The sequence below is a fragment of the Cordyceps javanica genome, chromosome 3, assembly GCF_051103115.1.
Source record: "Cordyceps javanica chromosome 3, complete sequence".
NCBI classification, from domain to species: domain Eukaryota; kingdom Fungi; phylum Ascomycota; class Sordariomycetes; order Hypocreales; family Cordycipitaceae; genus Cordyceps; species Cordyceps javanica.
In genome coordinates, this window is record NC_139297.1 from 1,906,005 (window position 1) to 1,920,181 (window position 14,177).

Genomic DNA, 14,177 nt, shown 5'->3' on the forward strand with positions numbered 1-14,177 from the left:
AGTCACTCAGTCACTCAGTCACTCAGTCACTCACACTCTTCTCTCTCATATATATACATACACACATTTATTTTCCTTTGGCCTTTTCTTTCCTTTCTGAATAATTTTAAATTCACAAGAGATCCTGTTTATTATTTTATGATTTTCAATTTTTCTTGTACATCAGATACCATGCCGTGCCGAGTTATATACGGAGAAACAAAGGGGGAAAAAGGGCAAAGGGAAAGAAGATTGGGCAGGATATCGAGACTCATCAGAGAGCGAGAGAGCGAGAGAGGAGAGACAAAGTGCGAAAAAAAAAATAATGAAAAAAAAATTGACAAGAATACATGCAACTGACCAACCAGCCAGACACAGGGATGTCACAGTGAGACCTCCCCCACTTCCTCTCTTCATCATAGTGGAGGGCGAGTGAAACCCGCATGAGGTGCATGTTTTGGCGGAATTATCTAGTGTCCTTTTTTTTCTCTTCTATTTCCCTTGTTCCCTTTAAATGGCAGTGAACCATTTTCATCCCGATTTCTTCCCCTCCCCCCCTCCCCTCTCGCAATAAGTAAATACCTCAACATGCGTCGCTGTTGTTCTTTCCTCTTGGCTGTCGTCGTTCTACGTAGGCGGGGCCATGGGCCTACATGAGAGCCGTCTTCCTCGTACAACAAGGCAAGGGAAGCAGCAAAGGACGTGGACAACTCGGACACGCACATGCTGGATATGACATGCAAGACGGCATGCGACGTGCCCAATCCCGTCCCTCATCGTGCACATATCCATACTGGTATATCCATGTATCCAAGTCCCCCCCCCTCCCCCTCGCCTTCTCGCATCACTGGGGAGGGGGGGCTTTCGCCCAGGCGGAGTCCACCGATCCTCGCTCACTCAACCTCTTTTGCCCCCCCCTTCCGGCAGGAGACGAGCGGAAAAAAGGGTAAAAGGGAATTACGCGAATGCCAAGAAAGTATAACGTATTCCTTTTTTGATCCATCTACTCAGTACCAGCAGTACTTGGCAAAAAAAAAAAGATTTAATAATACTTCTATTATGCTCCTTCCGAATGCGGTAATGGGAAGAGAGAGAAAAAAACGGTTACCGCCCAATTTTGGCCGTGTAGGTTCAGCCTTGCGTAGTGATTTTATGGGTTCTCATATTGGTGTATATATATATATGGGTGGACAACCACCAACTACAGCAATGAAGAAGAAAGAAAAAAGCAGAAAAAAAATAGAAAACCAACACACTGCCGGAAAAAAAAAGAGGCACCGATAAAAAAAAAGACATCTTCCAACGTCACCCTCGTGTAACCAAGCACGAGGCTTCAGCCCATTTGCGTCGTAGCATTGGAATCCGCAGTGCCCCAACAGCCATTGCACTATTTAATGACAGCTCACGTTGCAACCCCGGTGGCGATGGGAGGGAGGAGGAGGGGGGGAGGCAGGTGCCGTGACGGGGCGATGTGCTTGACACCGTGAAAAAGAAAACGAATCAAAAGAAGAGAAAATTGAAAATGTGTTGAGACATATGCCTAGTCTCTGAACGGGTCTCCTCCCCTCTCCCCCTTCTCCCAAGAAAACCCCAAGGTTGGCCGACTCGTCCGTCTCCGCTTCCATCAACACCCGAATCAGGCTCTTGAGTCGACCTACAAACCACGTCTCCTGCAGGTTTCAAAGGTCTCTTCTACCCAGTAGCCAGTAGTAAAAAAAGGCCGGGGTCATGATGTCTTGGAGCTGTATGCATGCAATATGTCGGCGCCCCCCCCCCTCCCGCCTTGGCTGTGGTGTTGTCGCGCCACCCATTTTCTGCCAACCCTTACCCCCCCCCCCTGTCGCCCAGCTGGGCAGGCATACGATTTTGCTCAGCTGGTAATCATCTGGAGGCCATACCGAGGATCTGGCTCGCTGACGACGCGCTCAATCTCGGCTGCATCAAATACCCGCCTAAAGATTGACATGTCGGATGGGGCGTCTCGTAGAAGCGAGCGCAAGTCGCCTCTGGGCTTGGTCTTGGCCTTTTGCTCCTTTTTGATCAATTCTTCCAGGATGCACTGCGTCGTGTTGAGCAGAGGGTCTTCAAAGACGAAAATGACATAGGTAAACTGGCCGCGTAGATCGGGGTCGAAGAGGAGAACCTCGCGCCAAATCTCGGCCAGCTGCTGGGGCGGGTTCCGGCACCCGTTGCCTAGGCCGAAGTCGCCGACAACGACGCGATCATAGCCGTTGTAGCGGCAGATTCGCAGGGCGCCCCGGATCTTGTCCTTCATTTGCTGGCGCTCCGCTTCAAACGAATACGACGTCCCATTGTCCTTGAGTCTTGGCCACCGAGTGGGTGGCATCGATAACACGGGCAAGTCGTACCAGCGGTCCAGCTTCTCGTAACGATCATGAGGGCCCCTACACACAACCACCGCATCGGAAAATATACCACCCATTGTGGGAATCGGATAGTTGGTCTCCTCACCGGACTGCGGGTGCGGTGTCGAGAGGGTAGCAAATAGATTGCTGCGCCTGCATAGCTTCTCCTCGTAGAGAAGGGATCCAATCTCCCAGTCGCCTCCGGGTCGGCGTTCGTTGGCGGCGCAGATGAACGGGATACGGATTCGAGGGCCGCCCGCAGCCTCGCTTGCCTGCGAGTCCATCTCGGCATAGTGGATAGCTTTCATGACAGGGTCGCCGTCCTCGACCCGGAACAGGGGCGGGCGGATACTCGGCGACCGCTTCACGGGCAGCTGCAGACACGGCTCCCTATAGAGGATCGAATAGGGTGGGAAGGAGTCGGCATAGCTGGCATTGAGCAGCGGAATAAAGTTTCGTTTTGTGTCCAGCGCCACATCCGAGGGCTTCGGACGGCCGGACCGACTAGACTTTCCAGAGACCATGTTTTATGAATGGATGGATGGGCGTAGCGATGGTGTAAGTGCGGCAGCAAGGGATGGTGATGAGTTTAGGAGAGGACGTGTTGGCCACCGCAATCATGAACCATGGAGGAAGAGGTTGCCCGGTGAGGCGACATCAAACTGTTTATATAGCGTAACGGTACGTAGGGCAGCGGCTTGTGTTGCGCGTGGGCGGTGTATGGTTCAATGGTGATGAGCGGACGGAAAGCGAATGTGAGGCGAGTATCAGAGGAGAGATGAAGAGCCGTCACGCAGTACGATGCGCTCAAACAGGCCAAGGATGGCACCAACAGGTTGGAGCGACCCGAGAACAAGCGAGCTCGAAGCGTGAGAGAGGGCAAGGGCTCGATGCGAGAAGAGACGGGGCTTTCGAGCAGCCGGACTACTTTGTACACCCGGGCACGAACAGCGGCCATTTACAAGAGGCAGGTAGCAAGCAAGTGGCTGTCTCGATGGTTAGACAAAAAAGACTGGGGACTACGCACGAGAGCAGGAGCAGGCACCCAAGTTGGCGGGACCGAGGAGGTGGGAGCAGAAGTTGGTGGTGGTGACGAAGGGGTCGACCAGGTAAACGGCATGACGGGCAAACCCACCCTGCAGGTGGCGCGCGGCGGGCAGAGGCTGCATATTTGGCTGCGAGATCTGACTGGAGGAGGAGGAGAGAAGCAGAAAGCTGCTACCATCTCAGACAGACCTGACAAGCTGAAGACAACGCAGCGAAGCGTTGGCGGCGGCGGCGGCGCTGCCAAAAGGTGGGATGCGAAGTCGGCACTGATGAGCTGCCAACTAGGGTCATGTCACGACGGCGCGGAGGGAGACAAGGAGAGAGAGTGAGAGGGGGTCGCTCGCTCGCCTCTTGCTCCCCTTTGCCCCCCACTCACGGGCTTGACTAGAAGAAGTGTGACATCTCTTGCAGCTCTAGCCGCAGCCTTGAAGAGAGATCTGTGGCACACCATCTCGGCTTGTTCAACACGCGGGTTGGCGGGCAAGATTAGGCGGCGCGGCGGGAAGTGGATGGGCTCGCATTTTTGTCGTTTTAGCGGCCCGTCTACCCAGGGGTTTCGAAACAAGTAAACAAAGAAAAGGAAATAAAAAAGCGTTTTGCCGGGTGTTGCTCATGTTTCGGCACCGGGGGAGGGGGGAACCCCAAAGAGAAGAGAAGAATGCTTTTTGCGTCGTCTTGTTGCGAGTTAGCCCCGGCGCAACTCGAGCAGTGATCTGAGACGGCCTGAGACAGCAGCCGAGCCACGGAATTACATGTATACATGGCATGGGTAGTGGCAGGCGTCGTCGGTGGTCCATTGGTCCATGACTATGAGATATGGCCGGTAAAACCGGGTCGTCAAAGGGGAGGAGAAGGGCAAGACGGCAGCATGTGTTTGCTGGTATCGCTCCAAGGGACAAGACATTTCGCCATTGACGCGACCAGGGTGTGTTTCGACGTCGTTGGGTATACCGTATATCGCATGCCCAAAGACAGGGCCCTCGTTGGCCAGCTTGAGGATTAGCGGCTGATGGAATGCGCAAATACCGGCATACCTCGTCTCTGTCTAGGCGGACATGTTCCTGATGAGCGATTGTTCAGAGGCGGGCAAGGGGAGCTGTTGGTGTGGAGGCGACTCTGGTGCCAAGACAGCCCAGCGGAGAGAAAACGACGCTAGAGCAGACTTTTGCTACCCAGTACCATGGCCTTGCTGTCTATATCAATCTTTTGATTATATGTAAGGCGAGTAGGGGTGGGAAGGGAAGAGGAGAGGGGATGACTCTGGAGAGCACTGAGTACTGAGTACCAGTAGGTGCCTCGGGAGTCGGGATAGACGTATTCTATAATTTCTATTGGCCCAGTTCTGTTGGTGTATCCGTACATGTTAGCTTATCTGCCCTGCCCTGCCCCCCCATGTCGAGAAGGCTGACGGGGAAAAAAGAACAAGTCAAAAAAAAAGAAGCAGCCATCTGCTATGACATGGACCGCGTTCCTTGTACCTGGCTCGATTACTTTGCCTACCTACTTGGGCACCGAGGGCGTCGCATACCTAAATATCGACTCCATGCAGTAGGTAGAGCCTTGTACTGAGTACTGATACCCAGATGCCAGCCAGAGGCGACCAGGGGTGCCACAGTGTGTGTGTGGTTCCTGCAGGCCCCAGTCCAGTAGCTACCTGGCAGGCTGGCACCCTAGCTACCTTACCTACCTAGTACTGGCTAGCTAGGTAAGGTAAGGCATCTGTAATCTGCAACTACGCCAACCCGGCCGAGAAAACCGGCCTAATAATACCCAAGCTGCCAAGTACCCAAGTAAGTAGTAGTTGCTGAGTAGGTAATGAGAGAACTCAAGGCACCCAAGTACTTACCTATGCTCAAGTCCGTACTTACCTGTGCAGGTAGGTAGGTACCTAGACCTAGGTAGGTGGGTAGGTGGGTAGGGAGGTAGGTACCTTTCTACCATATACGCAAGCAAAGGTACATTTCTCCCAGACCATATATCGAGCAACCCCTACTTGCAAGTGATGGGCAACACAATACCGCAAGCTTTTACCGAATTCGGGAATGCACCAATGTGGTTCTGAGACAAAGGAGAGAAGAAAGAGAAAGGAAAACGAAAATCCAAAATCATCAAATTATACAGCGTACCCAGAACAGACAATTTTTGCAGTCGTCACCAACACCTTTACCTACCTTGGATACCGAGGCACCCAAGGCCACTACTAATAAGTAGTCTCGTTGAACTTGCCGGATTCCTTATAGCGCCACATCCACTACTTACTAGGTAGACGTGGCTACAGCGCGTGAAGCCACTTTCTCCAGCCTTACCCAAGCCAAGTTAGTAGGCGGTACTTGGACATGTAACCAACAAAGAGCCAGAGCTACGCGTCTCACGAATGATATCAGGATTGAATCTGGATCAATATGTTATTAGATATGAACTGCAATCACTACAATTTTTCTTCTCTAAAATATAAGAGACAACTTCTCCGCCAGCATCCCTCTGCAAAGCAAAGACAATGAATGAATGGCCATCTTAGCAGCTAACCCACTTGCGAGGCACGAGGCACCCACCGGAAGCTACATTTTTCCTCAACCGCCTCGACATGGCCCTGGCCTGACCTCATCACAACAAGCAACATCGCGTTACCCTTTTTTTTTTCCCTACCGCGTTACACTTCGACGTCGTATTTTCTGGCCCCATTCTCATCCCGGACCGTCACCCTGCGCCTCGTCAGCTTTCTCGTCGCGATACCGGTGCCCCTGACAGACACACCCGGATCCAATTTCCATGATAGACCACGCTGCCCCGGGTGCGCTGACTGACCTGTGTGTGCCATGTTTGCAGCCCGCGCCCTGCGCCGGCCCCGGTGGCGGTCCTGCGCAGACACCCGCCGAGCCTACTCGGTCGCCATCCCACGAGGCGACGCCCACGGCCGCGTCAGGACCGTCGCGGACCTCAGAGAATTCCAGCCCGCCAGACATGTCTCGGACGTCACGGTCTGCGGGTGGGTGCGGTCGGTGAGGAAGAGCGCCGGCGTTCGCTTCGTTGATGTGACAGACGGCTCCTCTATGCGTCCCGTCCAGGCCGTCGTCGACAAGTCGCTTGCACTAGAGTCTGTCTCTCCCCCTCGAACCACACCTCGTGCCCATCCATGCATTTCTGCTAACCGCTCGCTTCCAATACGCATAGCATTCGACCAGGATCAGCGGTCCGCCTCCTCGGCACTTGGAAGGATGGGTCGGGCGTCAACCGCAATCAATCAGCCGCCTCCGCAGATGAGCTGGCCAGGGCCGGCCCAGCTGACTATGAGCTGCAAGTCGACCATGTCGACATCCTCGGCCCCTCAAACCCCCAGGTACGCCGGTCTCCAGTACGTCCTGTTCTTCACTCAAGACTTGCTACTCACATTCAACCCCACCAGACGTATCCTATCCAGAATAAGTATCAGACACCTGAAAGTTTGCGCAACATCTCACACCTCCGATCTCGCACCCCAATTAACAGCACCCTGTTACGTTTTCGCTCAGACGTCACAGCCCTCCTGACGCAGTTCTTCTTTCGTGAGCAGTTTCAGCAAGCACACCCGCCCATCATTACCTCTTCAGACTGCGAGGGTGCTGGCGAGGCGTTTATGGTTCAGGCCCCCGGCAAGGGCCATTTCTTCAGAGACCCCAAGTACCTAACAGTCTCGACGCAGCTGCATCTCGAGTCCTTGGCTCAGGCTCTTGGCAACGTATGGACCCTGTCTCCCACCTTTAGAGCTGAAAAAAGTGACACGTCTCGCCATCTGAGCGAATTTCAGATGCTCGAGGCAGAGATGAGCTTTGTCAATGGCATGGATGATGTTATGAACCTGGCCCAGCGCATGCTCGTCTCACTTGCGACTGGTCTGAAAGATCTTCGCGCAGCCAAGGAACTAGAGCACAACAGAATAGACTCTAAAGAACGTGCCGAGAAGCTTGCCTTTGAGGATCTCGAGAGTGCCGAGGTTCTTACGCGTCGATGGAATGGGATGACAACGGCAACGACCTGGCCCAGGCTGACGTACACCGAGGCCATTGAGATGCTGCAGCCAGTAGCAGAGCAATTCGAGCACAAGCCTGTATGGGGCGCCGGACTCCAGTCCGAGCATGAAAAGTACCTTGCTGAGAAGGTCGGCTACGATGAGGCAAACGATTCATACCTTCCCGTCTTTATTACACAGTATCCTCGCGAGATCAAGGCCTTTTACATGCTCAAGTCGACCGACTCGCCGACCCAAGGGCAAACTGTTGACTGCTTTGATCTTTTGGTACCCGGCCTCGGCGAGCTGGCGGGAGGCTCCATGCGTGAGCATCGCTTGCCCGAGTTGGAAGAGAGCATGAGGTTGCACGGATTGCCTGTACCCGACGCCCGCCAACCCGGGAATAACAACCTCGGCTGGTATATGGATCTTCGTCGATGGGGCTGCCCGCCACACGGCGGCTTCGGTCTCGGTTTCGATCGACTTCTCAGCTATCTCACTGGCGTAACCAACATTCGCGACGTGGTGCCCTTTCCGCGCCATTTCGAGCGCTGTGACTGTTGAAAAGTGCCGGTCCGCAGAGAATGTATTTGTCGATGGAGGTATTGGTCGCCAAAGTGGCTAGGCGTGGTGCTTGCTGTGTGGTTAGGGGGTGTCTCATCACAAAATCGATGACCAAAACACACTTCCATGATGCTGTGCTCGTCTAGTGCTGCCTCTGCTCGGAAAATGCCTCCCGTTGCTTCTCTTTTTGGCTACACAATCAAAGGTTGCCTCGCCGCGACAACCACACGGACGCAGTGGAACTTTTCCACCCCTTCCTTGCTTGTACAACCTCCCTTTTTTTGTGTCAAGCATACCCGAATTCGGCAGTAGGCACGAAGTACACTGCTATTCGGAGAAGAAAAAATCTTGAGTCATGATGTCCTGCTTGGCAGAGATGGCGTCACGTCAGTGATGACGATCGCACATTAAACCGAAAGAGGAATGTTGAACGAAGGAAGGATGGCAGATGTGCTTGCCTGTCGGCGAGGAATGCAGTTTGGGATCATCTTACGACGTCGGCCGTGTACTACCATGTATTGATACTGTAAACTAAGGTATGTTTAGTAAGGGGGTAGTAGATTCGGCTGTGCCGGATCGCGCTGTACATGTAGACCTCTAGTTGAGCGGGGAGAGTTACGCACGCTGGATACATGTCACCTCGCCATGTATACCTAGCAGATGGAAGCTCTCATGTAGCAGAGAGAAGCTCTCATGATGATGAACTTTCTTTCAATGCTTGAAACTCTCTTTCGATATCCTTTTGCTTTGATATGCTTTTTGATTTCAAGCCTTACCATATGTGTTAACGCCAGACACCACTCCAAGGAGCATTGCTTCATGATACCAGCTACGTACTCGTGTAAGTAGGTAGCTTACATGTCCAACTGAAGCCGGCAGATGTGTTTTATTTATACGCGCGTGGTTGTGGTTGTGGTTGTGGCTGTGCGTGTGCATGACAACTTTTACATATACTACGATTATGCCCTTTGATAACGGTGTATAGAGAAACAGCTCTTGAGCAGGGCCGTCCGGCATCTCGAAAAGATGGAGAGCGAGAGAAAAAAAAGCCTCGTCGTTGTATTACCTCAACTCAGGGGTTCAGGAGATGGAGGGAGCCTCTTGCTTGCCTATACCAGATGAGTACGTCGTGTCGTCCCAAAGTCTTTTTTTTTTGCTCTAAAACAGAGGATGTGAACGGAGAGACGACGAGTTTATAAGCAAAAAAACAAGCGCTAGATATGGTCTAGATTCCTTTCATTCTAATCGTAAAGCAAAAAAAGAGTACTCCAAAGGTGCGGCGCTCCGCAACCTCGACGCTGGTAGTAGAGAGTCATGACGAATAACTCAAAACTGCAAAGGGGGCCCGAGGTTAATAGGTTTCTCAAAAGATGTAGCGGGAGACATCGTGGCGCTTTGTTTTTTTAAGGTTAGAGTTGTGCACAAGTGCTGCGCGCCGCGCGCGTGTCTGGTTGGTTGGTCAGGCAAACAAGGCCATTGTTTTCCCCCTCCCCTTTCCCGGACGGATGCCTCAGATCACCCCGGTTCACAGGAAACGACCGACCGGACCGACAAACTTGACTCATCTCCATTCTCAAAATGCTACAGGGCTAATAATAAAGCCACCTCGTGGCGGCGGGGGGGACCCGGGCCCACGGGCCGGGAAGCAAACGGGAATAAGGGCATGAAGAAGCAACGAAATAAAAAGAAAGAAACGAAGCAAGGTTCGAGACGAGATTTTGGCAGATAACCGTGTCTGGATCTTTTGCGCTTCTGGTCATCACATGAAGGATGGGAAAAAAGTCAATGCATCATGCGATGATGTTAGAGTCGAAAGGAGGAATACGTATTTCTGGGGAACGCGTAGTCTGTTTTTTCTTGTTGGTAATTTTGGGTTGGTACTTTTTGATGGGGGACCGACCTCTCGATTCGCGGAAAAGGTTCGTGGCGCATGGGAGGAGACGGCGTTGGTGTTGGTTGGTCAGACCGAGAGGAAACAGAGAGAGAGAGGAGAGAGAGAGAGAGACGGAAAAAAACACAACAAGGACCTGGTGGCTGGCTTGTGGGCGACGCCAACCTGGTTAATGTTTTTTAAGATTCTGGTTCTTGATAATCTAGATCAGGCGAATCATTCACCACAACAAGTAAAAGGTAATTCTAGACTTGTAAGTGTAAAATGGAACAAGGCTGAGATTTTCTTGTTCGGAATGATATGCGCACAAGCAAGCATGTCATTGAGGCTCTGCGAACTGTTGGGGAGGGGGGGTTACATGTTATTTGCACCTAGATGAGGCTAGGTTAAGCGAGAGGCTAGGCGAACCATTTTGAAAAATCCTAATAATATACCCATCGCGTGTATGAAAGAGTTGGCGCCGTTTCATTGACCCGCAGATGACAGTAAGCAGAGATAGAGAGAGACAGAGACAGAGATAGAGAGAGAGAGAGAGAGAGAGAGAGAGAGAGAGAGAGGCTGGGCAGCCAAGCGTACGAGTGCCAGCATCGGCTTCCGTGAATGCGACATATTCTACACAAAGTCACAAAGGCGCGCGAGATGGTTTGGTGGAGTAAGTAGTGAATGTGCTCGATTGGGCACTTGTGTATATACAACTACCACTTAATATACCAATATCAGATACATCCCAGTCTTTCACCGAGTCGTGTAGGAGCGCGTTCGGCGCCGCATGCTGCCGTTCCATGAAAACCCATCCATCCCCAACGCCAGCGCTATGCAATTAAGATAAGCAATATATATAGAAAGAATACAGTGTAAGGAAAATAGACGAATGCTTAGATGCAAAACTTGCGGTCAAGCATTCGTAGAGCCCGCACGTCCTCGTTGCCATTGCCACCGCAGACAAGCTTATCCACGCTCATGATGCTGTTGCTTCTGGGACTGTTGTGTCCGCTGCCGCTGCCAGACTCGCTGCAGGCAGGGGTCGGATGCAAGATGGAGCTCAAGCTGGGGCGGTGTCCGTTGATGTTGGGCAGGTCCGAGTTGGCGGTCCGAGGCGGGCTGACACTTGCGTGTCTCGTGGGCGGCGTGCCGGCACCAACCTGGGGGGCGGCGCCGTGGGTGACGGTGTTGAGACCGGGGAGAGGGCCCCTGCTCAACGAGCCGCGGTGGTCAATGGCAGCCAGAGCATGCTCCTTGTGAGGTAGAGGCTCGTGGGGAGGAGACAAACGGCCGGGAAACCCCTGGTGCGAGGTCATCTTGGGCGTGCTGTGCAGAGGAGGGAGCGAAGACTCGTAATGATGAGGGTAAGAGTAAGACCCTTGAGGCGGGTGAGCACCGTGAGCCGAGGGGGCAGGAGGAGCGTAGCCTGGAGCAGGCTGGTGAGGCTGGTGAGGATGGCGGGCGTGCGGAGGAGGCAGGCCACCAGGCGGGTACGCCGTTGTGGTGTAGTGACTGTACGGCGGCGTGGTGGTGGGCGAAGGAGGCCAGCCGTAGCCAGGCTGGGCGTACTGGGGAGCGTAGGGCTGCTGGTGCGGATGATGTTGAGGAGCCATCATGTAAGGAGGCTGCTGCATGGGGGCTCGGGTCAGAGCAGGCGTCTGGTTGGCCTCGCCCATGCTGGACTCGGGATACATGCCCTTCATTGGAACGATGCTGCGCAGATTGGGATCGCTTGTGGGCTGCGGCAGCTCGGGATGGCCGGGTTGAGGCCGGGAGTAGTAAGAGATGAGGTGAAGGTGTTGGTTGCTCGAGGTGGTGATGCTAAAGGACTGCTTCATGAGACCGTCGGCCTTGTAGCGGTAACCCTCGGGTTCACCGTCGTCGAGGTCCTCGTCGCTCATGCGGCCGTCCTTGCCGGCGCGGCGGCCGGTACCGAAGCCACCGCCTCGCTTGCCCTCCATCTCACGATATGTGAGGAAGCTGCCAGAGACACGGCTGGCGCTCCACGACTTGCCATCGGTCCACCGACGCATACCAGCCTCCCGCTCGTCCCAGACGAATACGGACCCGGAGCGGATGGACTGACGTTCCTTTTCAGAGAGTCGTCGCTGGACACGAGGCAGCAGACCTAGGCGACAGGCCTCAAACAGCTTGATGGCATCGGCCGGAGTGCGGACATAACCATGATACGTCTCCATCTTTTCTGAAGGGACGGTTTCCATGATTTCGGTCTGGTTCTGCTCGGGAGGAGCAGAGTTTTTCTTATATATTCGTTGAATGAATGGACGCTATGAGTCTGAGATTGCTAAGAATGTCGACGATTATAGAGTTTATGGCGGTGGTGGTGGCGATGACGCCTCGTCTCGACAAGAGAGTTTCGTAGCTGGTAGTTTGAGCGGCGTCTTTTATAGTCGAGGCAGCGGAGATGAACGTTGAGGGAGCAGTGCCGCAACGATTCCCATTTGAGAGACGGGAGAGACGACAGATGTGTGTCTGTGTGTGTGTATGTGTATATGTTGTGTTGATGTTCAAGGCGTGTAGAGAGAAAGAGACGAAAGTATAGAGAGATCGAGATGAAAGAGGAGGAGGAGAGGGTTCAGAGCAGATCTGCGGCCGAGGAGCAACTGGATATATAATATACCAATGCAAGGTCCCAAGACAAGGCGTCTTTGCCGACAAGGCCGTTGGCCATGGGGATTGGCATTGGCGCAGGCCCGGGGCTTACTAGGTGGCGGACCACCTGTGGCACTAGAGATGCCGTGAAAACCGATCCGCAATGAGGTGCCCCACGGCACTAAAACTCCTGGTCATGGCTCATTGGAGCGGGAAGGATTAAAAATTAAATAAGAAACCATTTTAGGGGTGTGGGCGGTGATTGGGAAGGGCAGGGAGCGGAGAGAAGGGGGGGGGGGGGTAAAAGGGGTGGGGATGGATGAGAAAGAGGAAGGAAGGGGGGGGGGGGGTTGATAATATTGTATGTGATGGAAAGAGGCCCCAGGCCAAAAAGGGGAGAAGAGAAGACTGCGAGTGGAGAGGGATGAAGCCAAGTTGCCGAGAAGCCAGCGCACCTGTAGGCTGTCACTCAGCCTGTCAGTACTCTGTACCAGTACAGACACAGAGTACAGATTAGAGTACCAGCACTCATTGTCATGTACAGGGGGCTTCTCTGGTGGCTTGCACTCAAAAATGCCCACCAAAGCCTTGATACACTACACACTACACGCTAGGCACAGTGAGTCCACGCGCTCAAGTCGCCGCAAACAGCGCCAGCAGTCCGTGAAAGCTACCGAGTAAGTTATTGGAGAGAGGTTAGAGTTGAGTTTGCTGTATTACCTAAGACGTACCGGCCAGGTACTTGTCGGCCGGGTACCCAATTCTGTACTCCGTTAACGGAGTATCGAATCCAGATACTTGGTCTCTGCTGATGACTCTGTGCCCTCTCAACCTCCCTGGTCGACTCCAGATGACCATGCTGTCTTCCATACTCAGTAAGCGGTTCATCGGCTCGCTGTGCTTATCCTTTGTCCCTTGCCAAATCGACCTGCCACTCTTGTCGCAATGGGGCCCGTGCCAGTCAGCAAACAAGGCTCAAAAGAAGCGTAGATGGGCGGCCGAACGAGAACCAGGGGGGGCAACCCAGCGAAAGCCGCTAGTTAATCGAGCAATCCAAGGGTGTGACTGGTGTGATTGGGTGTGGTCTAGGCTCCTTCAGCACAGGATGAATGAGTCGGCGGCGTCGACGGAGTCCCCTCCTTGCCTGTCTCTGTCTCTCTCTCTTTCTCTCTCTTTCCACGAGAATTCAACGTCTATGGCTTATAGACAGATTGCAAGATGCATGTAGCCGATGCCAACGGTGCCGGCGACTACAATTAATTACACAAAAAAAAGGAAAAAAAAAACCTTGGAAATTCATGGGCGACCACGCCGAATAGGTGCCTCACGTCACCATATCTATACATACTGTTACAATGAATGCCTGTGGTGCTCGCGCTGGTATGAGCACGGAGGGAGGGAATGGATCCTGGCCTGGTGCGTGTGCCAAGAGCGACGACTCGGATGCAGATGCCGAGAGCCAAGAGACTGACCGTGACGTACTGAGCAGGAGATCGTCATCAAGCCCTAAGGGTGCGACACTTGCTGAGCGCGAGGGCGAGCGGGGGGTGTGTCGAGGAGCGACACCTGTTACGAGTCCACCACCTACCTTGCACCGGGTCCAGAGATTACGGATACTTGCCCGTGCCAAAAAACCATCGGACCCAAAGCTGTTGCGGTCATCAGCAAGCGGCAATCGTGCTGATATGCCTCTATGCTACCTGATATGCTTCTTCGCTTCCGTCCTTGCCGGCGCCGGTCCATTTGACTG

General features: G+C 53.4%; 3 protein-coding genes across 3 annotated transcripts; 1 reads left to right on the plus strand and 2 right to left on the minus strand.

Annotated features, from left to right (window-relative positions):
• Window positions 1-1,849: 1,849 nt before the first annotated feature.
• On the minus strand, window positions 1,850-2,869 carry V2A60_004784 (uncharacterized protein; the record flags this gene model as incomplete). The annotated part of the gene is made up of 1 exon (XM_083256098.1): window positions 1,850-2,869. One exon carries the CDS (start codon window positions 2,867-2,869, stop codon window positions 1,850-1,852), a length of 1,020 nt encoding a protein of 339 aa, XP_083112224.1.
• Window positions 2,870-6,208: 3,339 nt separating this feature from the next.
• On the plus strand, window positions 6,209-7,941 carry V2A60_004785 (asparagine--tRNA ligase SLM5; the record flags this gene model as incomplete). Its single annotated transcript, XM_083256099.1, has 3 exons — window positions 6,209-6,486; window positions 6,564-6,729; window positions 6,796-7,941. 3 exons carry the CDS (start codon window positions 6,209-6,211, stop codon window positions 7,939-7,941), a joined length of 1,590 nt encoding a protein of 529 aa, XP_083112225.1.
• A 2,766-nt stretch (window positions 7,942-10,707) lies between these two features.
• On the minus strand, window positions 10,708-12,036 carry V2A60_004786 (Gti1/Pac2 family-domain-containing protein; the record flags this gene model as incomplete). Its single annotated transcript, XM_083256100.1, has 1 exon — window positions 10,708-12,036. One exon carries the CDS (start codon window positions 12,034-12,036, stop codon window positions 10,708-10,710), a length of 1,329 nt encoding a protein of 442 aa, XP_083112226.1.
• Between the last annotated feature and the right edge of the window lie 2,141 nt (window positions 12,037-14,177).